Source organism: Drosophila ananassae (genome assembly GCF_017639315.1).
Source record: "Drosophila ananassae strain 14024-0371.13 chromosome 4 unlocalized genomic scaffold, ASM1763931v2 tig00000054, whole genome shotgun sequence".
Taxonomy (NCBI): domain Eukaryota; kingdom Metazoa; phylum Arthropoda; class Insecta; order Diptera; family Drosophilidae; genus Drosophila; species Drosophila ananassae.
In genome coordinates this window covers 2,184,784-2,211,015 of record NW_025319037.1, presented here as the reverse complement: position 1 = coordinate 2,211,015, position 26,232 = coordinate 2,184,784, and the positions used below count along the sequence as shown (strand labels likewise).

The window sequence follows — 26,232 nt, the reverse complement described above, 5'->3', positions numbered from 1 at the left end:
TAACTCCGTGCCAGCATGGCTTCATGAAGCGCCGCTCCACCACTACCAACTTATTGGAGCTAACATCTTTTATCACGCGTAGGTACCGGAATCTCTTAAAAACAGATGCCATTTACACTGACTTCAGTAAAGCATTCGACTCTGTTAACCATTAGCTTCTTATAAGTAAACTCAGTCTTTTGGGATTCCAAACTGATTTTCTTATATGGATTTCGAGCTACATATCTGGGAGAACCCAACGTGTCTTCTTTAAAGATGATACCTCACGTTAATCCCGCGCCACATCTGAGGTGCCCCAAGGAAGCCATCTTGGACACCTACTTTTTACACTGTTTAGTAACGACTTGCCCCTTGCCCTAACTAATTCACTTATACTTATGTACGCTGATGACGTTAAGCTATGCCTTCAGTATAAATTCTCTAGCGCCAAGTCCAGACTTCAATGCGATTTGGATAAACTTCAAAATTGGTGTTTAGCAAATAATCTAAAGCTTAGGACGATTAACTCAGGTTAACGATATAGGTGTCCTATTAGATTTGACACTTAAATTTACCGACCATATATCTACCATGGTTAATAAAGCTATGGGTGTGCTTGGTTTTATTAAAAGATGGTCAAAAGAATTTAATGACCCGTACATAACTAAAACGTTATATACATCACTGGTCCGTCCGATTCTTGAGTATGGATCGTGTGTCTGGAGTCCTCATTATGGAGTACACCAAGATCACATTGAATCTGTACAAAAAAACTTCCTTACTTTTGCGCTTAGGAGACTTAATTGGGATGCAAATCTTTACCTCCCCTCTTATCGTAGTAGACTTTTACTAATCAACTTACCATCATTAACAAACCGTAGAACGATGCTGGGTGTCATGTTTCTATACAATCTTATTTATGGAAATATAGACAGCCAGCATTTACTAACACGCTTAAATTTTAACGTTCCTAGTAGAAGGACAAGAAACTTTCGTCCTCTACTCCTCAGCCATTATGTTCGGACTACAATGGTCTCTACCACATATTGTCACCTTGCTCTACTAACAATCTTAAATCGCTTATATTAACCGCCTTATCTATGCAACACTCTTCCTCGTGATATCTTTCTTCTACTTTTCGCTTATTTATCACGGATCTATTCCCACGATTCGAGCCGTACGTTACGCGGCAGCGTCCCTCGGTCGGTTGGACGGGAGGTGGGCTGTACGTATGCAGTGGGAACCGCGCAAAAAAAAAAAAGTGCTGGAGACTTTGGCGATTCTTTAATGGCCATTACTTCAGCCTGGAAGATACTGCAGTGGTTGGGGAGTCTGAATGACTCATTTAGGCACAGACGTTTACAAAAGAATCCGCTTCCCACCCCGCAGTTGAGCTTCGATCCATCTGTGTAGATGTAAAGGGAACCCTCTGGTCCCGGGGTTTGCGTATCCCACTCCTCCCTAGAGGGGATGGCGACTTTGTAGTTTATAGTGAGTTGATCGACGGGGATACAGAAGTCTGTACCTTTTGGGGCAGGTAAAGCGCGCAATTGCCGCTTTATTTACCCTATCTACGGTGTTGAGCTTCCAATCCGCCTGAACCGCCTGAGTTCAGAAAAATATGTCTCAAATGCCTCGTCCGAATTGGTGCCATAAGCGTGGTTGAAGGTGCATTCTTCTTGAAGGGTGCTTGCGCCAAGGTCCACCAAGGTGGCTTTTTGTACCCTTGCAGAGGGTATTATAATTTAGGTCAAGATTGTGTAACGGAGTGAAGGAGACATCTCCGACCCTAAAAAATTGCTACGCAAACTAGTCTCTCAGTTTTGGAGCTATCGAGTTGAAACTTTGCACACATCCTTCTTTTGTTTCTAAGTCGGAACTGCCGGGATGGGTCGACTGTATCATAAACCTGCCATATAACTGAACGATTGGAAATGCACAACCTTGCTATTTTTAAAGATGCTAAGGTTGTTTCCAACATTTTTATTATAAAATTGATTCGGAAATTCTCATTAGGATCGGACGACTATATACGATCCAATATATAAAAATAATAGAATCTGCTACTTAACTGCAAGGGTATATCAACATTGGCTCCGCTCAAAGTTAGCTTTCCTTTCTTTTTCGATCTGCTGCTGCCCATTCTCTTTTTGGGACAGGCTTATGGTACGCCTTGGTACATGCCACTCTTAGTGTTTCTACCATGGCGTTAAGTCCCTCATAAGTCTCGACAATCCCTGAAGGTGGTTCCTCGAGATCTATCAAGAATCTTACTATACAGCTCCCAGTTAGCATTGGTGATGCGATGGTAGCGATGGTCCGAAAAGGAGTGCTTATCAAGGACCCTCCAGCTGGTGACATCGTCAGTTGAGGAGTACTAGTATAGGGTTATGTCAAGGACATCTCTCCCATTCTTGACGATAAAGATGGGCTATGAGCCTCTGTTACCCATTTGGAGTTTTGAGCTTAGAATGAGATCGAAGATTGACTCACCCCTAGCGGCCCATATACGCCAATCATATTCTAAGAGGGCCGCCTGGGCCCTCTAGAGCTGCGGCGACGTGGTCTTCATTGCTGAAATTTGGTAGCAAGAAGATATTAGGGTTTTTTTTTTGCGAGAATACAAGCTCGCTTTTTACTTGTTACATCGGCTGTGAAAAGCCTGAACTCTGACGCCCCCAAACCAAAAATCGTGTTTCCGTGGTTTCAGGGTTCTTGGATGAGGACCACATTAGCTCCACTCTCAGCGAGGTGGAGCAGGAGGGAAGTAGATCCCTCCTTAGTGTGGTGGAGATTGATGTGGAGGAGTGTCATGGGAATCCGTAAGATTCTCCACCACAGTAATTTCCGCCTCGGTGTCGGAGCCCAGCAGCTAGTTCTGCTCCATAACGACGCCTCCAAGTGCCCTTGTCATGTCGCTTTCCTCCGAGATATACCCCTTCAGAATGTCCTCCTCCACATCTGACATTCCTTCAGGGCGCCCCTCTTTAGTCGGCTCCTGCAAGTCTGAATCTTGGATGTCTATCTCCAAGTTGATGCCTCCTGATTTACACCACGCATCTGACATATAGATACTCACTGCTACGTGCTCGAAACTGTATTTGATCCGGTTGCCGGCACCTTCAAGGATCCTCGCGGTTTCTTCGTTGAGTGTGAAGGCAACCTGCCAACCTGCTTTCTCCGACCCTTCAGTCCGCCGTCCTTTGGCGACCTTTCAGTCCGCCGTGGAAAGGTGGGTTTTCCCAGTCTACCGCCCTCAATCTGGAACCTGGGTAAACCTCTCCCAGCGACGCAATCATGCGCTTGTAGAGGCTTACTGACCTCGCATCTTGGCACGCTATCACCTTGATGATACCTAAATTTCACCCTGCGTCTTCGCAATCAGGTGGAGGTCCTCTGCTCTTGAGCATCTCCTTCATGAACCACCCTCTTAGGTGGCTCAACCTTCAGTCGACCTTTTCGCACTCGTTGCTATCTTCTTGTCAGAGGTGTTTACTCCCATCGACTTCTTGGGATCCAGCCTAATACCCGCCTTTTCCGGTTGAAAATCGGGCAGGATCTCTCTTGCTCATTTGATAATCTCGACCTGGTTGGATTCCGCTGACGGGTCCGCCCTCATCAGAATAGAGGGCGCTCTCCTCCTATCCTTGTGGGAGCCCTTCCGCTATAAGGAGTGGTTTGCAGCTGGACCTGGGATTTCCTTGGGGACACCGCCGGCTTGTGAAGTGCTCGATCTCGGGATCTTACACCCCACCCCGTTCGGTGGTCCCATAGTGAGCCACGTTTTAGAGGTCGATGCCTTGGCATCCCCCCAAGAACGGCACATCCCGCGGCATTCTCGCCGGCACATCCCGAATCTATGATCCCATTTCCGGGAGTTCCGTTCTCCACTGTTTTTTTTTTTTTTGTAGTTTATTTGAATTCATATTTGGACCCGCGAGTAGGCGGCGAAGGGTTTGTCCATGACTTATAATGATCATGCTTATCATGATAACTCAGTCGGAAATAGAGCGCGGGTTTCCGTCGAAAGCGTGCTGAATTAGCGGTCGCCGCTGCTTCCCAACATAGGAAAAGTAGCATTCCAAATTACATTGGCGTGGCCGGAAATTCAGCACGTGCATCAAATCGCTACCGCCTCACGGCTGAAAAAGATAGAGCTAGGTTGCTCCAGAAAAAGTGACCGATAGGCGACAGGGAATTGTTATGAAAGAAAAGAATTTTTTTGCTTTTGCTATTGTTTTTTTTTTATTAGTCAATCTAAAAATTACATATAAATTTTTTATTTCAAAATACAATTTAAAAAAAATAAAGATAAGAAAAAAAACTGAAAAGATAAGAAATAAAAATAAATACAAATATTAATGAATAAAATCGAAATTACATTTCAACAGGGTTTTTAAAACGTAAAAATTATTAATTTCTAAATTAATTTCATCAAAACCTGCAATAAATTCGATCAATTTTGGCCACTTTCTCTGGCCACAGGGAAACGCATTCTGCTGACTTCTTTCAAGACGTCCCATATCCTACTACTGCCAGAACTGGAAATATTTTCCATTAAAAAATTACTTAATTGATCATTATAAACTACTTAAAACATGAATAATTTTATAAAAACTGCAAAAAACTTACCATTTCACAATAATAAACGAATACGACGCACTATTACGAACCCAATGTGACCGTTTCGACTTAAGTTATTTTAACATACATTCGATGCCCACTAATTACTAAAATAGTGGGCAAATTTTCTAAGTCCCATTTTTTCAGAGCTTTGCTTTGTAAAGGGAACGAATTTCCTCGGTGCTGATTTCGTGCTGAAAATTCTAGCGCCATGCGACTGAAAAATTCCGCTGCGCCGAAAAGTCCGACTGGGAAGCCTAGTTGAAACTGAGGGGTCGGCCGGTCCCTCAGAGTCCGCATATTAACGGCCGTGCACCGACCCGGACATGCATCCCTCGGCATATGCTGTTCCACCTTTGATTGAGGTGATTTGAAGATGAGAGTATTCTTCTCCCCGCCCGACTACAATTAGAGACATGATGCAGAGACATGATGACCCTTACCGGGATCTGTGACCAGTCGCCCTCACAAGGAGAGTATAGTTGCACTACCAGCGGAGTACACAGTTACAGCGGAGTACACAGACTCACGCTTTATTCCCCTTGTTGAACCCGTTGATGCCAGCATATACAAAACCGTCATAGTTTAGTATCAGTATAGTTTAGTATTTAGTCATAGTTTAGGATTATACAAATCCAATAAATTTGGTTGATTCTTAATAGATAATTGATAAATGTTGGTTATAATGGGTAAAAAATTATCTTTATTTAGCAAAAATAGCAGAATTCTGTAATCATTTTTGACAAAATAGATTAACCATAAATTTCTTTCAATTTTTTTGCAACAAATTTGGCGTTACATTTTCGAAATAGAACATTGTAGAAAAAATTTTTTTAAATTAAAGACCTTCGTTCAATACGTGAGAAATATATCCAAATAAGTCAGTCTTTCCCTTGCCCATATGAATCGTATATATACTTCACATAGTCGGGGATGTCTCTCCTTCATTGCGATGCATACTTTTGCCCAAAATTATAAACCCTCGGCAAGAGTATAAAAATGTGCTGGAAGGTCTTATTGCTAATGTGTAGTGATATCGTCACTGTACACGTCCATTCATGATCCGCACAAGCAGAACATAGAAAATATATTTGAAGAAGAACATAGAATTTGTATCATGTATCAATCGAAAGATATTGTTTCAATTAAATAATTTTTTCGACCCATATTTTTAAGAATACATTATTTTTATATTATTGTTTATATGTTATTTAAACATCGTCGACATTGGACGTACATATATTGAAACAATTAAATTGCAACAAAAATATGTTGAGGCTAGACAATATATAAATTACACAGGCCGACAGCAAACAATTTCACCTTCTCCATAACCTCCATGTGCAATTTCTTGTCTTAAGTTTACTGCGGAAACTGCGAATAATGGAACCTATATATGGGTAATTCTTCAGAAAGGTTAACCACAACCAAAAAATTCAAATTCAATAATAGTATGTTTTTTTTACATATTTTCATAGGGACAAATTTTATAAATTTAAATTTTATTAATTTAATAGTATTTTAAAAAAATATTTAATAGTATTTTTATTTTGTCATTTCAATATTTCAATTGAAATATTTCAATTGTCATTTCAATTGTTATTTCAATATTTCAATTCTCATTTCAATATTTAAATTGAAATATTTAAATTCTCATTTCAATTGGAATATTTTAATTCTCATTTCAATTAATATATTTTTATTCTCATTTCAATATTTCAATTGAAATATTTCAAAGTTTCAAATGTGCGGATTTTCAGTTTTCAACATTTCAGTGGCATGATATGTTTTAGATAATTTTCATAGAGAGTTAAAATGCGTTGATATTCACTATTATTAATGTCGGCTGATAACCAAAAATTAAAACTAAAATTTAAAAAAACCTTTCAGTTTCTTTCATTAACGCGTGGGACATTAAGCCAAACAAAACTTTTTTGTTTAGCTTGAAAACTATATTTTCTACATTTATTTTTTTTAGCTCTAAATTAAGTCCTAATTAATTTACAATATCGAATTCCCTTTGATGATGGAAGAAAATTTCGCGAGTGAATAAAATTGAATTAAAAAAAAAAACTAAAACTAAAATATTTTTAAGTAAAACAAAAAGAATTACTACGATCAATAAATTGCACACAAATTTTCCACCAGATTTCGCTGAAATCAGAGTTTAAAATGGGTTTTGAAAAAGTAACTTCTATCTGCCCTTCTATCTTCTGCAGTTGAAATTATGCGTGGAAGAAAAAAAATTGGAAATAGTCGGCCTTAATTACACTAGTTTACACCAAAAATGAACCTCCATAAAAAAGTGTTTTTTATAGTAATTTGGGGTCGGAAAACACGAAAATGACATCCGTTTATTTTTCTTAAGAACCGTTTTTGAGATATTTTTGAAAATCGTGTTTTTGAGGTCCTTTTTCAGTTTTTTGGTAATATCTCATGAAAAAAACTGTTTACAAATGTGCAATATGTGCAGATTGAATCAAATCTCTGTAATGCACAAGCGAACAAAGTACAAGTGCGTGAAGAGAAAATTGATCACAAACGAAAAAATTTGAGTGATAAATGTTTTTTTCGACCTAATTTATGAAGTGTCAAAATGTTAATATTACTATAACTTTTAAACTTCTTACTCAATTTGGATAATCTTAGGCTTAAATTGTTGGTAAATAATAAATCTTTTCCCTCAAATATTGAAACCTTAGAAAAAAAATTGTTTTTTTTTGGCAAAAATCGATCTGAAAAATTGAAATTTTCAAAATTGGTCGAAAATGACACTATTTTTGTACTTTGTTCGCTTGTGCATTACAGAGATTTGATTCAATCTGCACATATTATATATCCACGTAAACGTTACTTCAATACCTGTCAATCAATATCCTTTTTTTTGTTTGTAAACAGTTTTTTTCATGAGATATTACCAAAAAACTGAAAAAGGACCTCAAAAACACGATTTTCAAAAATATCTCAAAAACGGTTCTTAAGAAAAATAAACGGATGTCATTTTCGTGTTCTCCGACCCCAAATTACTATAAAACAATCATCAATTTTAAGGTTCACTCGATTACATTTAAATTTGTAAACTAGTGTTATCATAAAAAAAATGTGTATACTCTTTTTGCGAAATGCGTTTTTGCGTTATTTGTTATTGGCCCACGTGCCATATATATAATTTTTTTTTATACAGATTATATGTTGGACCATCTTTCAAATTGCATAAGGATCGCCCTCCTGAGTCGATATAAGTATGTCCGTCCGTTCGTCTGTATCTGATGGTGAAAATCTCAAAAAGGTCAAACGGTGTTCTATATAAAATTCGAAATATATATAATAATATAAGCTGCTACCTAACATCAGGGGTATATCAATTTTAGCGCTGCCCGAAGTTATCTTTTCCTATCTTGTTTTTGTATTATAAAATTGTTTTAATTGCGAAATTTTCATAAGGGTCGGCTCTATAATCCGATCTAATATAAATTTAATAATAAAACCTGCTTCTTAACTGTAAGGGTTGATACCGTCGGATCCGGCCGAAGTTAGCTTCCTTTCTGGGTTGTTGTACTTTAGATAACATATAATGCTATATATATATTACCTTTTTTCTAGAATTTAATTTATCGACATAAAGAGACATTTAAATTTTAAAAAATAACAAATAACAATAAAGCAACTGGATGTCTTGTTTTAACATGCAACTAAACTTCATTGACAATGAAAAGAGGGCTCCTATTAAACCAACTTATACACTGCAAAGTAAAAAAATATATTATAGAATTTGTTGGATTTCACTATTCTATTCAACGTTGAAAGGAAACCTTCCCGACAAATATATGTAATTGATTACGTCGCAATGAATTCTATTAAAAGTGTTAAAAAAACTGAAGAAAAATATTGGGCTATTAATAATTGAGTTTATCGAGCAATACATAAGTTTATTGATAATAATTCAAACTATTAACTGGTTGACAGGTAGCTTACTGCCCAAAACCACAACAAGCTATAAAATTCTACAGAAAGAATATATAAAGCAGTTCTTCTTTGAAAAACGTGTTGGTAGCGGAGGAACTTGATATCAATAATTAAGGAGAGTTGGATAATCAGGAAAATTCGGATTGGCAAATATATAACCAATTGTATATTGTAGAGATATCAGTTCTTGATATCAGATATTCTAACCGGATATATATTCCTTAAATTTAATACCTTCTTTACCTTCGTTGCTTTCAAGCGTATAAAGTTTTTCTACTTTAAAATGTCATTGATAATGTGGAATAGAAATTTGCTCGCGGCTTCCGTAATGGTTGATAAATCGGAGAATATGTACAGATGACATAGTGTTGGAATTAACGGATTCAAAACCTATATTTCTAATAAATAGTCCTTTGATTATTTAAACCAGCAATAAATATGTTTAATAGTCAGGACACAGTTTCTGGCTATCCATCTTCTTGTGAAGCATTAAACTTGAAATCAAGGAGACCTGTAAATAAAAAAGTGGAAACTTCGTATTTAGATATAGATGAAAATATTCAGTCCTCTCGTATAGCTACCAAAAACAAAATTTTGAAGCTTAATTGGTGGCATTCGACCCATCAATTGCAGGATGTAGAAGCAATATTAACACAATCCAAAAGAAAAGAACCTGAAAAGGGCGAGAACTCTAATAAACATGAAAATAACAACACGGTGTCTACTACACTGCAGTCAAAATCTAACTCCATATTTTCTGGAACTCAAGGCGTGATGGGAGAAAAGAAAAAAGAACCAGTATTGGAAGCAGGCATCGATGATTGTGACGTGAAAGACTCACATAGACTTGTTGAAGGTACGTATATCATGTTGTTAAACATGTTTCAAATTTTAAAAAATTGTTATTTCAATGTGAATGTGTATTATATTGTTAATACTATAGAAACCACAAATGCCATATTTATATAGAACCAATATAGGGGCCGTTCTCTTTTAAGGCCTAAACATTGCAATGGTTATTTTATATCTAAATAAAATATCGAACCATGTTTCGAGGAGTTATAGACTTTTTATTCTGTTTTTATACCCTTGCAGAGGGTATTATAATTTTGGAGAGACATCTCCGACCCTATATTCTCGATCAGGATCACCTTCTGAATCGATATGGGCATGTCCGTCTGTCTGTCTGTTTCTACGCAAACCAGTCTCTCAGTTTTAAAGCTATCGACTTGAAACTTTGCACACATCCTTCTTTTGTTTGCAGGCAGTAATAAGTCGGAACGGCCAGGATCGGTCGACTATATCCTACAGCTGCCATATAACTGATTGATCGGAAATGCCATAACTTTGGTTTTTTTTAGAGGGTTAAGATTTTCCACACATGGTATATTTGACCAAAATATCTTATGTATAAAATTTCATAAGGATCGGCCGACTATATCCTATAGCTGTCATAGATCGATCGGAATTGGCATAACTTTGGTGTTTTTTATGTTAGAAAGATGGGACTTGGTACAGATTCTATTTTGGCCAATAAATATAATCCAATTTGACCAAAATAATCTGATTAGCCGAATTTTATAAGGTTCGCCCGACTATATTCTATAGATGCCGGAAATGGCACAACGTTAACTACAAGGGTATATCAACTTCGGCTCCGCTAGAAGTTAGCTTTCCTTTCTTGTTTTAATTCAGATTGTTTAATTTGTTTTTTTATAAATATTCAGAAGTATGCAATCTGAAAGGTTAGTTAAATTAAAAATGTTTTGTTAAAAGAAGAGGTGTGGGTGGAAGAGAAAAGTACTGGGTATGACATATTCGGAAAACTCAACTCCCAAAACTCGGTAGCTGTGCTTTCTTTTTTATACCTTCCCTTATACCAAAATTTACTTTCAAAATTTCCATTGTTCGATTGTGACAGTTGAAAACACAATTTTTGCATTAAAAAACAATTCTTTGTTTTTAATAGATCTTATGAAAATTTCAATCAAATCAAACTATCAAATCCATTTTCTAATAAAAATGTTGGAAACAGCCCCAAGCATCGCCTCATGAAGTTTCCTTCATGGGGAACCTTCTCTATATACTGCGGATCGAACTACTAACAAAGTCCACGTTAGCTGACGATCGCGGTATTGCATAAGTCGCTCCAGATGCACACCCCATTCTCTCACTCAGGGATTGACTCTGGTTTTAACAGATCCCGCCTACGACGCAATAACCTCCCCAATCCACCAATATTCTCCTTTTAAGGCCGTCTAACTCTGTCCCAGTCGATATGACTGTTTTTTCCCTATTCCTCCTTTTGGGACCTTAGTACTTTTACAAGAGCCTTCCATTGGACTCCGTTTGGTATTTTCGGTCAGCGATGCAGGACTTTAGAGGCTGTGGGTGTGGACACTCAGGTGGGAAGACGTTGAGTTGGAAATAACAATAGAATGGTCCTTCATTATAATTAATTTACCTCTCTCTGCTTGTATATTATTGTGTGGTTGCCCCTGACTGCCGGCTAGGCTTGGCTAAGCTACTAGGTCTATGACGAAAATGTCTGACGAAATGTCTGGAATTGGCGATATCGGCTTTACAACATGCAGAGTCTCTGTTGATGTTCTCGTACGCTCTGAATATTCGGCGCTTATTAACGCTGTCATTTCTGTCAATATCTCGCACCTTCAGCGAAGCTTCAGTATTGATGTTTCCAGTGGAATATTCCGGTCACCTAATCATGGCTGATCCTGAGTTTTTCACATTTGCTTATCGGAGCTAGCCTCTTTGGTCACTCGAGGCCACTGCTTCTAAGGATGTTTAGATTGTCTACTGCGACCGTTTTGGGAAATGGACCGTGCTGCAAGCCAATTGTGAAGCTGACTTAAATTTTATGTCTTTTCCGGTTATCCATCCAAAGTAAGATTCCGTAGCGTGGCCATTGCAGGAGATTTTTGCAAAATTTCTCGATGTGTCAGAGTTTTTCCTGATTACAGGTTATGAAACTGGATACTGTCACTTATGCAGTAAAGACGGTCTGGTTTTTATCTGTTCAAGCAATACATAAGTTGGTAGAGGATGAGCAGTCTATGTTTCCAAAGGCTGGTGAAATGTTGCGTCGCGATTGATGATCTAGTTTCCGGAGGTGGGTCTATAGATAAAGCTACCCTATGAGTGACTAACCCCGGTCTCATCTGAACGATCGACTCTGGAGTTGCGTGCAAGGTTTCTGCTTTGGACAAGTTTGGTCTCTGGAATACTCACTGGTCGGAAGCTTACAAATTTCGACGTTGGATATTGATAGTCTCCCGGATCAAAGAGTCAACGGCTGCCAGGTCTTTGGAGTCATTGAGATGAATTTTTGTGGGCCCTTTCACTATAAGCCAGAAGCTCGCAATGTAAAATGTTATGTGAGCGTTTTCATTTGTTTTGCCACCATAGCCGTTTGTTGAAGCTAAAAACGATCTATAGGAACTGCTCCCACGGAAGCGATAAGCATCTCTCTTTATCGGCCTCTGCTGGAGTTTTCCGCGATTGATTTCCGCGATTGTTCCTCCTCTGGGCGGTTAGACCCTCAGTCCTTGGATTTGAGGAGCTGGATTTGATTGTAGCTATTATAAATTCACAACCGTTATTGTCTCTTTCAGAATATCTTTCTTTCACAAACCTTTCTTTCGGACAAAATCGTAATATCCTATGTATACATAATATCCATACAATTTTATTTTTGAATACCCATTTTTATATTTGTAAATACAACACTTATATGTCTATAAAGAGGAATACAAAAAAAATATTTAACAGTCTCTTGCTGATTAAAAATATTTTAAAATGTTTAATTTTGTGATCCCAATTTATTTGCAATTCAAATTACAATCAAATGGGTCAAAAGTTTCTCAAAAAACCATTGGAGTTTTTCGTCAGCAAAATTAATATTAGATATTGGGCGTGCGATGCGCGTTCTTCGTAGGTATGCCAATAGGCGTTGCCAAAAGTAGTTTGGCTTGGGAGAAATTTTCGTAAGTGTAAAACACTTTTGATCACTTAATTGGAGATAGTGGGGACACTGGTGTCACCAGACAACATATTTTTATATACACAGATTTGGCTCGAAAATACGCGTCGATTGGTATCATCCCGATCCGACATTTCTTTCAAAATTTTTTCAGTAAAATCGATTTTAAAATAACTTTCCAAATTATGGAGTTCAAGTTTTTCTCCTAAAAAAAAGGCACGTCCGCGTTTGCCTTATATTTTTATTACAAACTAGCTGACCCGGCAGACTTCGTACTGCCAGCTGTTGTTTTTGCCTTGCAAAGGTATTATAATTTTGGTCAAAAGTGTGCAACGCAATGAAGGAGACATCTCCGACCCTATAAAGTATATATATTCTTGATCAGGAGCACCTCCTGAGTCGATATGAGCATGTCCGTCTGTCTGTTTCTCTCAGTTTTAGAGCTATCGAGTTGAAACTTTGCACACATCCTTCTTTCCTTTGCAGGCAGTATATACAGTAAGTCGGAACGGCTATAGTCGACTATATCCTATAGCTGCCATATAACTGATTGATCGGAAATGCCATAACTTTGGTTAAGTTAGAGGGTTGGAACTTTCCACACATGTCATGTTTGACCAATATATCTTATGTACAAAATTTCCTAAGGATCGGCCGACTATATCCTATAGCTGTCATAGAACGATCGAAATTGGCATAACTTTGGTGTTTTTTAAGTTAGAAAGATGGGATTTGGTACAGATTCTATTTTGGGAAAAACAATCTGATCTGCCAATTTTCCTAAGGATCGGCCGACTATATACGATCCGCTATATATCTAATAATATAAGATGCGTGGCGCCACCTAGCGGACTGCGACTGAACTGCAAGGGTATATCAACTTCGGCTCCGCCCGAAGTTAGCTTTCCTTTCTTGTTTTTTGTTGCGTTCAGAAACTTCTTTTGTGACAAAATTTAAAATTTTTCAAACTTGCGTGGCGCCACCTAGCGGACTGCGACTGAACTGCAAGGGTATATCAACTTCGGCTCCGCCCGAAGTTAGCTTTCCTTTCTTGTTTTTTGTTGCGTTCAGAAACTTCTTTTGTGACAAAATTTAAAATTTTTCAAACTTAAAAAAAATTAGCTGTGATAGCTAAAATTAAGTTTCGCGGAGCTGACCAAATAAATTAATTAACAGTATTAAAAAACAGTACTACTAATGGCTTATTACAATTTGTGACTCTGAAATTTTTTCGAGATCGCGATTCACTTTTGTTTAATTTCGAAACGCGACATTAGATCCCCCAAAGCGCACGCGAAGAATAATTTGATTGGATTTGAACTTTGTGGAGCGGTAAAAAATTTAAAATTGACCCTTTGTCGTTAGAAACACACCTAAATTTCTTTGGCAACATTGAGTGATTATAATTTAATATTAACTGTATTGAATAACAATAAATAATTAATAATCATTTTCAATCCCAATTAAAGAGTACCCTCTTATTTTATTCAACTTCATTTATTGAATAAAACATGAAGTTTTATTATTATTTTCAATACATCATGTTCGCATGCGCTTTGTTCTTTGTAGCGCATGCACTTTGGGAGCTTTGGTAGAGCTTCCGCGCAAGCTCTAAGTTTATGCACTTGTATATTCGGCATTGAGAGGACCGGCCGCTGCATTTGTTTTGGGGTTCAATTGACCCATAATAAATATTTGAATCGAATCGAAACTGGATTTGTTTAATTCGGCCGCTATCAAAAAGTTTACAGCGTTACATATTGGTGACCCCGAAGTGATCGCGCCCGGTTTGATTTGTGATCATTAAAGTGCTTAAAAGAAAACTTGTAAAGGAAAACTTTTGGCTTTTGTTTCCATTACTTTGCACCTTGCACGATAATTTACGTAATGGAGTCCGAAGACGTTAGCTAGTTCCTCGGTTGCAGCAAGCAGGGAAAAGTTTTTGGTGCGAAGAGCACTTTGCGCTTTGTTCTTTGTAACGCAAGCACTTTTGGTGCTTTTGTAGAGCTTCGTCGCAAGCTCTTAATTTATGCACTTGTATGTTCGGCCATTGAGTGGACTGGCCGCTGCATTTGTTTTGGGGTAAAATTCACCCATAATAAATATTTGAATCGAATCGAAATTAGATTTGTTTAATTCGGCCGCTATCAAAAAGCTGATACCGTTACATACCCATTACTAAGATTGTAAAAAATAACAAAACATTATTGTTATCAAAATAATAAGTTTTTATACCCTTGCAGAGGGTGTTATAATCCTCCTTCACGCAGTGAAGGAGACATCTTCGTTAAGTATATATATTCTTGATCAAGATCCCTTCCTGAGTCGATGTGAGCTGTTCTGTTTTTGTGTGTCTGTTTCTACGCAAACTAGCCTCTCAGTTTTAAAGTTATAGAGTTAAAACTTTAAACACATCCTTCTTTTGTTTGCAGGCAGTATTTATAAGTCGGAACGGCTATATCCTATCGCTGCCTTATAACTGATTCGGTGGCACTGGATGCCATAACTTTGGTGTTTTTTAAGTTAGAAAGATGGGACTTGGTACAGATTCCATTTTTGGATTTTCCGTTCAAAGTAATCCGACTTGCCAAATATTATAGGGATCGGTCGACTATATCCTCTACAATATAACAGAACGATCAGAAATGGCACACATTTTCTGCGACCCCATAAAGTATACATATATAATCTAGATCAGCATCAACAGCCGAGTCAATATAGCCATGTCTGACCATATGAAAGCGGGGAAGTTTGTTTGTTTGCCACGCCGCAGTAACCCATTGCATCGCCTGCGAATCATAGCATCGTCTTTTCACACCGAACTAACCCGCTCGGAGAAGAAAACTATTGTCCAGTTAAAAATGTACACTGCCAACTTCTATATTGAACCCAAAATTACTTCAAAAATGTAAACGTCCAAGGTAGTCTGAATCCTAGAGCCAACGTTTTAGAGTTTTGAAATGTTGCACTCATCTTTCACAAAAACGAAGCAAAGTGTTTCTTAAAGCACGTACAATCTGTTCAAAAGAAACAAAAAGATTCATTTTTTAAGAAAAAATCATAATTTTCAAATCAAAGTACCGTACAAAAATTGAAAAAAAAATATCTCAAAATGTGCCTTGTCCAAGCACTAAACGAACTAATCTACTATTGAAATATTTTAATAGATGACCCTGTCGGGACTTATTGTGTCCACCATTGAAAGACTTATTTTTTAGGAGTCACACAAAATTCGTTATATCTTTGATAATTTTTTTTTATTTCTCAACAAAAAAATTACAAAATATTCCTCCGACAAGTTTTTTTTTTTTTTTTTTTGTTTTTTTTTTTATTTCTATTACTCCGCTTGGGAGCTTAGGGCATCCACATGTGTATTCCACCGGACCCTCTGTTCTCTTTGCCAAGTCCCCAGGTGATGTATTATTGTCTGCGAGTTCGCGTATTGTAGATCGGCGCCAGGTTAGCTTTGGGGCGTCCCACTCTTCTTCTTCCTTGCGGGTTCCACTCCAGGGTTCCAATCCTAACTATGCCCATCTCCTTATTCAAACTGCGCAATTCTGGATGGCTCCATTAGGGTCCTCACATTCCATTGTCCAATTCGTGTCCGTTGCGAAAAGCGGCGGGTCGTCATCGGGCTGGGGGTGTGGGTGTTTTTTTTCTAATCATGTGTTTGTTTCTGTAATCGTTATTGTTCAGTCGATCCGGTGATTAGCCGAGTGCAACCTATCTCAGAAGTGGGCTTGCCACCTAACGACATCTGAGAATGCCGGTTTTTCGGGTCTCATGCACATAATTATAAATAGCGAGAATCCAACGAGAGCTTTTCGCTACTTACATCATATGCGCGAGCGCCGAAAAACTTGCAGGGCCATGCACTTGACACAAGTGGGGCTCGAACCCACGACCTCACGCTTAGCGAGCTAGTACACTAACCACTAGGCTATGAGGCCCCCCTCCGACAAGTATTGTGCAAAAAATGTTAAAAAAATTGAATAACACCGCATGATTAGTTTGGATATTGCGTTCAACAGTTATAGACGTGTAAACATGTAAACATGGAGTACAACGCCGAAATTCGCGCAATTTTAAAGTTTTCCTTCGTTAAAGGCAAATCCGCTAGAGAAATGTTCCGTGAGATTAATGGTGTTTTGGGGGATGGTACTCTATCACTTCGAACCGCGGAGGAATGGTTTCGACGATTCAGAGCCGGTGAAAACGACACCATGGATAAGCCAGCTGGCGGAAGACCTGTGACGACAAATACCGATCAAATCATGGAATACATCGAGTTAGACCGGCATGTGGCATCTCGTGACATCGCCCAGGAGATGGGAGTTAGTCACCAAACCATTTTAAACCATCTGCAGAAGGCTGGATACAAAAAAAAGCTTGATGTTTAGGTGCCGCATGATTTGACGCAAAAAAACCATCTGGACCGAATCAACGCCTGCGATTTGCTGCTGAAACGGAACGAACTCGGCCCATTCTTGAAGCGGATGGTGACTGGCGACGAAAAATGGATCACATACGACAATATCAAGCGAAAACGGTCGTGGTCGAAGGCCGGTGAATCGTCCCAAACAGTGGCCAAGCCGGGATTGACGGCGAGGAAGGTTTTGCTGTGTGTTTGGTGGGATTGGAAGGGAATCATCCACTATGAGCTGCTCCCATATGGCCAGACGCTTAATTCTACCATCTACTGCGAACAACTGGACCGTTTGAAGCAGGCGATCGACCAAAAGCGTCCAGGAATGGCCAACAGGAAGGGTGTAGTGTTCCACCAGGACAACGCCAGACCACACACTTCGTGGCTTCGGATGACTCGTCAGAAGCTACGGGAGCTCGGATGGGAGGTTTTATCGCATCCACCATATAGCCCGGACATAGCGCCAAGTGATTACCACCTGTTCCTGTCCATGGGGAACGCCCTTGGTGGTGTAAAGTTGAACTCAAAAGAGGCTTGTGAAAAGTGGCTGTCCGAGTTCTTCGCAAATAAGGAGGGGGGCTTCTACGAGGGAGGTATTATGAAGTTACCGTCTAGATGGAAACATATTATCGAACAAAACTTCGCATATTTGAACTAAATCAGATCACTGTAACACTTTTTATAAAGCATTGAATAAAGAGCAAAAAAGCTGAAGGGAGATATTTGACAACCTTATATATTTTGGACATAAAGGAAAGGTGGAAAGATCCCATCGCATTCAAGTGCATACTAGTTTTACCAGAACCGTAATTGCTACCGTACAATTTTCATGACTGGTGTGGAATGCCGCAGCTAAATCTCATGGCGCCTTTTTAAACGACTTCATGATTACTAGTCCGTATCTTCAATATCAACTGTCTGACGTCTTGATGAATTTCAGAGCCGGCAAGATAGCAGTCTGCAGTGATATAGCAGAAATGTTTCACCAGATAAGAATAAAGAAAAGTGGGTCGATGTGCGAACGCAATTCCTAAAGGGGTCTGTATTGCGTGCCTCTTGTAAAGCTCATTCGTCGGGGATAATAATGCGGCGGACTACAAGATGCAGTGGAAACGCCTTTACCGTACCACAGCGACTTTTATCATGTGTGTACAAATCCTGGAAGCGAAATGTCGAGAAGAAATCATCGTTAAAACGTTGTTCGATGAAATAGTTATCCAAGGAAAGGACCTTCAAAGTAGCGCAAAGAAAGCATTCAAGGACAAATTAGGTTCTCCTTAAAAAAACAACAATATCCAAACAATTTCCCAAGGACTCTACAACTTATAGACCTATTGTCGACCATTTTGATAGAATGAAAATTGAATTCCATACATAGCAAATGAAGGAAGAGAAGCCTCACAGAATCGTAGTTAAAGGACTTCATCATAGCACACTAACTACTGAAATTGTTGCCAATTTTAAAACATTTGGCTTCGATGCTCTTCAGGTGCATAACCCAAGATCAAGGTCGAACCATGATGTAAAATTAAACATATTTTTTATTAATATTAAGCCTTGAGCAAAGCATCACAAATTGCTCAATGCTCGCGATGCCAAGAATTTGACCACACAGCTAAGTACTGTCGTCGACACACAAATTTTGCTCGATGTGGCGAAGATCATTTTACACGCCGTCTACATGATCTCCATGCGCAGTCACAAGTACACAAATCGAAGGAAAATGTGCAACAACAATATGCGACTGATGTTCAGACAATTTTAGAGCAACAGCAACAGCTATTTATGAAATGGCAAAAACAACTCCAAGAAAAGCAGCAGCATCAATTCCTTATGTGGCTAAGGCAGCAAAATCAAGAACATCAAATGCAAAGCAAGCTAAACAGTCAACGACTTGAACGTCTTGAAAATATGTTTTTTGAAATGGCCAACTCGATCAAGCAATGGACTGGAGATAAATCACTTCTCCAGCTTCACAACAACGCTTCAGCCTCACAATGAACACACTCAAAATTCTCATTTGGAACGACAATGGCATTTTACGTAAAGCCAGAGAAATTAAACACTTGATACACCAACGATGTTGATATCCTACTCTTAAGTGAATTAAGGCTCAATCGAGGAGAAATTGTCAAAATTTATGGATATTCCTTTTATCCAGCATAAAAACCAGCACGGCACAATCACGGCACCGGAGGAGCGGCGGTATTGGTAAGGAGCTCTCTTAGTCATTTCCCACAAACCATTCTAATGTTCTCTATCAAAGTTGACACAGGTTTGGGTATCATGGTAGTATGCGCAATAGACTGTCCTCCAAGAAACAGAATTGAAGAAAGGCATTTCACTGACATACTTGCTTCTTGTGGTCAGAGGTATCTGGTCGGTGGCGACTGGAATGCTAGACATTGAATGTGGGGCGGCACTTACCATTCACCAAGAGGACGCGAGCTAGCTGAATCCACTGTAGTAACAGGGGCGAAAATTCTTGCCACTGGTTCACCAACTAGATACCCTTATGTACCTGGCCACACAGCTTCTTGCATAGACTTTGCATTATACCATGGGATACTGGATTCTCAAATAAGTATTGGGCAAAACTGGGATTTGGACTCGGATCACATAGCTCTCGTTGTTAATCTGCAAACAAATGGTGTACAGATCAGACCAAGCCCTCGCTTAATTACAATCCGAACTGATCTCAATACTTTCAAACAACATCTTGAGAGCTCCTTTCAACTAAATTCTGTTCTGAACTCCAGAGGAGACATCGAGAATGCAGTTGACATTCTTACTAATAATATATATAGAGCTGCTACTGTTTCAACGCCACCAGAACCTGTTATTCGTCCTATAAGCTATGGCATTCTTCTTACAAGGGAAGCCAGCGAGCTTATCAAGAGAAAAAGGCGCCTTCGAAGAAGAGCAATTCGTTCTCAAGATCCTTTGGACCGAAATAGATGGCACCAGGCAGAGAGGCAACTACGAACTGTTTTAGATGAACTCCGAAGCGATTTTTTCGAGAAAAAATTGTCCTCAATGGACTATACCGTTGACGCAAACTACTCACTATGGAAGTGCACAAAATCGCTTAAACGACAACCTTTTAGACAAGTTCAGTCCGATGTCCTGATGGTGAACTGGCAAAAAAAAAAAATGGAGCAGGCTAATGCCTTGCCTACAAAAGCGATCCTTTTCATAGCATTTATTAGGATCCAAATGTTCCCCTGCAAGATATGTTGCACCAGTCTGTGTACCTGTTCCACGGTGCCGTGTCCTCCTCGAAAGCCTCGAATTGATGATCTGGCAAGATATTGTTTTCAATCATAATCCTTTTAACCCGATTTGCACTCTCCCACAGTTAGGCAAATAGGGTAAGAGACTAATTGGACGATATGACTCAGGATCAACCTCTGGTTTCCCTGGCTTGTGGATCATCATAATGGCTTGGCTTGGAAATTGGCTGCGATTATGATGATCCACAAGCCAGGGAAACTAGAGGTAAGGGTTCAGCAGCTGCGTTGGCTAATAAGTAAAAGAAGCACCATGCCGCTAAGATGCAAAAGGGCCGTATATGTTCATTGCATCCTGCCAATGTGTCTTTATGGTATACAAATTTGGGGTATCGCAGCCAAATCGAACTATAAACGCATTCAGGTGTTAAAGAACCGAATGCTAAGAACCATAACAGGCTGTCCCTGGTACTTGCGCGACTTAATTAGAACATAAATCAGACATTAGAAATTCATAATGTTATATGTATTATATTTTTGTTAGGCTTACATTGTATATAAATTTCTTATGATGTTAAGGTACCTATTTGATGTACAGATTCTGCACTTAATAAAATAATTAAAAAAACAAGAAAGGAAAGCTAACTTCGGGCGGAGCCGAAGTTTATATACCCTTGCAGTTGAGTCGCAGTCCGCTAGGTGGCGCCAAGCATCTTATATTATTAGATATGTAGCGAATCGTATATAGTTGGCAGATCCTTATGAAATTTGGCATATCGAATTATTTTGTCAAAAGAGGAATCCATCCTTCTAACTTAAAAAACACCAAAGTTATAGCATTTCCGATCAATCAGTTATATGGCAGCTATAGGATATAGTCGGCCGATCCTTATGAAATTCGACAAATCAGATTTTTTTTCCAAAATGAAATCTGTGCCACATCCCATCTTTCTAACTTAAAAAACACCAAAGTTATGCCAATTTCGATCGTTCTGTGACAGCTATAGGATACAGTCGGCCGATCCTTATGAAATTTTGTACATAAGATATTTTGGTATAATATAATTTAACATGTTTGGAAAGTTTCAACCCTCTAACTTAAAAAACACCAAAGTTATGGCATTTCCGATCAATCAGTTATATGGCAGCTATAGGATATAGTCGACCGATCCCGGCCGTTCCGACTTATATACTGCCTGCAAAGGAAAAAAAGGTGTGTGCAAAGTTTCAACTCGATAGCTTTAAAATTGAGAGACCAGTTTGCATAGAAACGGACAGACGGACATGCTCATATCGACTCAGAAGGTGATCCTGATCAAGAATATATATACTTTATAGGGTCTGAGATGTCTCCTTCACTGCGTTGCACACTTTTGACCAAAATTATAATACCCTCTGCAAGGGTATAAAAAAAAACACTCCAGGCGGTCACATGAAAGGAGCTTGGGAGAGTTTAATAAGATCAACTAAAATTGTATCGAAAAGCATCTATTATAATTACAGCTTTAACGAAGAAAGCCTTTCAAACGCAGGGAATCGTTTTTTCTTTTAAATCCTTGGGAACTGAAGTATAATGTATTTTTTGTTGAAATAAGCTTTCGTTTGTCGACAAAATCCTCGTTCAAGTTTTCTTTGACTTGGCCAGATATTTTTTTTTGCTAACGCTAGTCTTTTTAGCTTCTTATACCCTTGCATAGGGTGTTATGATTTTGGTCAAAAGTGTGCCCTTGTTGAACCAAACAAAAAACCACAAACCATAAATATATACAAAAATCATGTAATTCTTTCCCAAATAATTCAGTATTTTATTTAAAAACAAGAAAGGAAAGCTAACTTCGGGCGGAACCGAAGTTGTTATACCCTTGCAGTTGAGTCGCAGTCCGCTAGGTGGCGCCACGCATCTTATATTATTAGATATATAGCGGATCGTATATATTCGGCCGATCCTTATGAAATTTGGCATATCGAATTATTTTGCCAAAAGAGGAATCCATTGAAACTCCCATGCTTCTAACTTGAAAAACAACGAAGTTATAGCATTTCCGATCAATCAGTTATATGACAGCTATAGGATATAGTTGGCCGATCCTTATGAAATTCGACAAATCAGATTGTTTTTCCCAAAATAGAATCTGTACCAAATCCCATCTTTCTAACTTAAAAAACAACAAAGTTATGCCAATTTCGATCGTCCTATGACAGCTATAGGATATAGTCGGCCGATCCCGGCCGTTCCGACTTATATACTGCCTGCAAAGGAAAAAAAGGTGTGTGCAAATTTTCTACTCGATAGCTTTAAAACTGAGAGACTAGTTTGCGTAGAAACAGACAGACGGACAGACGGACCGACGGACAGACGGACATGCTCATATCGACTCAGGAGGTGATCCTGATCAAGAATATATATACTTTATAGGGTCGGAGATGTCTCCTTCACTGCGTTGCACACTTTTGACCAAAATTATAATACCCTCTGCAAGGGTATAACAAGAAAGGAAAGCTAACTTCGGGCGGATCCGAAGTTAATATACCCTTGCAGTTGAGTCGCAGTCCGCTAGGTGGCGCCACTCATCTTATATTATTAGATATATAGCGGATCGTATATATTCGGCCGATCCTTATGAAATTTGGCATATCGAATTATTTAGCCAAAAGAGGAATCCATTGAAACTCCCATGCTTCTAACTTGAAAAACAACGAAGTTATAGCATTTCCGATCAATCAGTTATATGACAGCTATAGGATATAGTTGGCCGATCCTTATGAAATTCGACAAATCAGATTGTTTTTCCCAAAATAGAATCTGTACCAAATCCCATCTTTCTAACTTAAAAAACAACAAAGTTATGCCAATTTCGATCGTTCTATGACAGCTATAGGATATAGTCGGCCGATCCTTATGAAATTTTGTACATAAGATATTTTGGTCAAATATAACATGTGTGGAAAGTCCCAACCCTCTAACTTAACCAAAGTTATGGCATTTCCGATCAATCAGTTATATGGCAGCTATAGGATATAGTCGACCGATCCCGGCCGTTCCGACTTATGTACCTGCCTGCAAAGGAAAGAAGGATGGGTGCAAAGTTTCAACTCGATAGCTTTAAAACTGAGAGACTAGTTTGCGTAGAAACGGACAGACGGACATGCTCATATCGACTCAGAAGGTGATCCTGATCAAGAATATATATACTTTGTAAGGTCGGAGATGGCTTCTTCACTGCGTTGCACACTATTGACCAAAATTATAATACCCTCTGCAAGGGTATAAAAACTTTAATATGAATATGTAAAAGATTAAAGTAAACCTTCGCCTAATATCCAATTCATGTTGAAAAGAACACGTCAAATATAATTAAAACATCAAGCAGTGCATATAACGCCAAGCAGTTCGCAGGCGGCTGCATAAAATGGCTAAGTTCACTTATCAGACTATATTAGACTTAGAGGTGCATGAATACAGTCAAAGCAGTATTTTGTACTCTCACTCAAAGTTCGCACTGACTGAGTGGACATTGCGTAAAACGGATTTGGCAAATGTGGTGAAGGTATGAGTAAAAAATTTACCGTATCCGAACGACAAAGCAAAGCACGAATGAGTTTCACGAACGTGTACTCGGTTAAGTGTGCATTATCGACGTCAAACTGGTCGTGTTTTTTTTTTCGTTTTCTTTTGCTTTTCAAAACAAGACATAGAAAAATAGAATGACACGGATTAATTATTAAATATACATAATTATTACGCAGACATTACATATAAATATGTATATATGTAATTAATTTATTTTATTTTTCAATGACTAAATGCAGAAATTATATAATTTATATAAAGAAACATAATTTTGTGTATTGTATCTGTATTGTTAGCAATAATAAATCGTTCTTCTGAAATAAAATTTCTAGCATCTGAAAATGCTCTTTCCTGCAAGATCCCCAGCTCATGCTTCTGCTCTGCAAGCCATGAACGACGAGAATGCCAAAATTTCATCCCAGTACTCAAAACCTTTACTCTGCATTCACTCATTCTATCCATTACGCTTTTGATTAAATTTCACTCATTTCGCATATATCTAAAACAACTCAAGTAACCGAAAATTAAGTGCATTCGTGCAGACATCTAGGCTATATATTTAATAAGCGGATTATTCCAGATATACGTCTCATTGTATCAATCTCATTGTTTTTCGCTGCTTACGCAAATGTTACACACATGTGCGTTTTTCCCGCAACTAATTTGAGTGATAAGTGGTTGCTGCACTCAGTAAGCGACATCTTCAGTAAGCGATATATTCCAGATATAAACGATATATCTAAAGTTGCGGTATCTCAAAGGCTATCTCCAAAATTAAAAATAATCAATTCGTTTAAGTCTATTTAAAAAAATTTCTTTTCTGTGTATTTTTTTTCTTACAATTTATGTACATATATGTTTAGTCTAAAGGACAGTGGTAAAGATATGAAAAACCAACAATGTGAAGAATGTATAATTAGTTTTATTGTTTTAGTTATAAGTTATGAGTTTTTTAATTTGAACAAATCAAACACATATATGGACAAACTAGACAACTTTTTCATTTGGGAAGTGAATTTGGGAATACCATGGATAAATTTTCGATTATGAAATACATATTTTTACTTTTATTTATTATACCCTTTCACAGGGTATTTATTAATACTTTTGACCAAATATTTTGCGCGTTGTTTACGGGATCGGTATTTTACCTAGGGGACCTTTGATAGCCAAATATATAGAACATTTTTGCTTTTCGCGTAGTTTTTGCATTTTTTTCAAGATTAAGTAAAATCAATAGATATAAGGTTTCATTATTTGTTTGCTGACTAGTGTATTTGTAATCCAACATACATATATGTACATCCATATACATACATATATAACAAAAAACCTTTTATTTAATTTTTTAACATACATATGTATGTATGTACGTTCAGGGTTGGGATTTTAATACCCTTGCAGAGGGTATTATAATTTTGGTCATAAGTGTGCAACGCCTTAAAGGAGAAATCTCCGACCCTATAAGGTATGTATATTTATTCTTGATCACGATCACCTCCTGAGTCGATATAAGCATCCGTCTTTCCGTCTGTCTGTTTCTACGCAAACTAGTCTCTCAGTTTTAAAGATATCAAGTTGAAAAAAGCTATAGCTGCCATATAACTGATTGATCAGAAATGCCATAAGTGTTTTTTAAGTTAAAGAGTTGGGTCTTTCCACACATGTTATACTTGACTAAAATATCTTATGTACAAAATTTCATAAGGATCGGCCGACAATATCCTATAGCTGTAATAGAACGATCGGAATTGGCATAACTTTGGTGTCTTTTAAGCTAGAATGATGAGACTTTCTACGAATTCCATTTTGTGCAATCTAATCTGTTCTGCCAAAGGATCGGCCGACTATGTCCATAACATTAACTGCAAGGGTATATGAATTTCGGCTCCGCCCGAAGATAGCTTTCCTTTCTTGTTTTTAATGGAAACAGAACGTGATTAAGAGTTCACACGTACATATGTATGTATGTGTATATATACATACATATGTACGTGTGAACTCTTAATCACGTTTTATACTGTATACTGTATATTTATACTGTATACAGTGCCATTAAGAATATCCATATTCAAACGAACATACATACATATGTGTATGTTTAAGAACACAAATAAGTATACATTTGTATGTATGTATTTATGTATGCACATTTTTTAAAAAAGGTATAAGAAATATATATGTACATACATACACATATACCATGTAGATAATTTCATCATGATTTTTATGTTCATATAAATACGATCGTTGATATTTACATAAGCATGTACATACATACATACATATGCACATCCAAATATGTACATTACATAAATGCATTAAATACATATAGTGCAAATGTATGTATAAATTTTAAAATTAAGTTACTGGTCGTGTAAAAAATAATTAATAATACACATACAATGTACATATAAAATAAAGAATCATAAATATT

General features: G+C 37.9%; 1 protein-coding gene across 9 annotated transcripts in view; it reads left to right on the top strand.

Moving 5' to 3' along the window:
• LOC6501801 (polyamine-transporting ATPase 13A3) overlaps window positions 1-26,232 on the top strand; it is an 85,931-nt gene that overhangs the window by 19,262 nt on the left and 40,437 nt on the right. For 8 of the 9 annotated variants that reach the window (XR_004310239.2, XR_004310240.2, XM_044717664.1 and 5 more), the window contains exon 2: window positions 8,206-9,424. The exons of the other annotated variant lie outside the window; for it this stretch is intronic. Coding sequence is in view for 6 of the 8 variants with exons in the window: in XM_044717664.1 (XP_044573599.1) it covers window positions 9,007-9,424 (418 nt within the window). In the remaining 2 variants the exon portion in view is untranslated. The remainder of the gene's footprint in view (window positions 1-8,205; window positions 9,425-26,232) is intronic. 9 annotated transcript variants of the gene reach the window in all.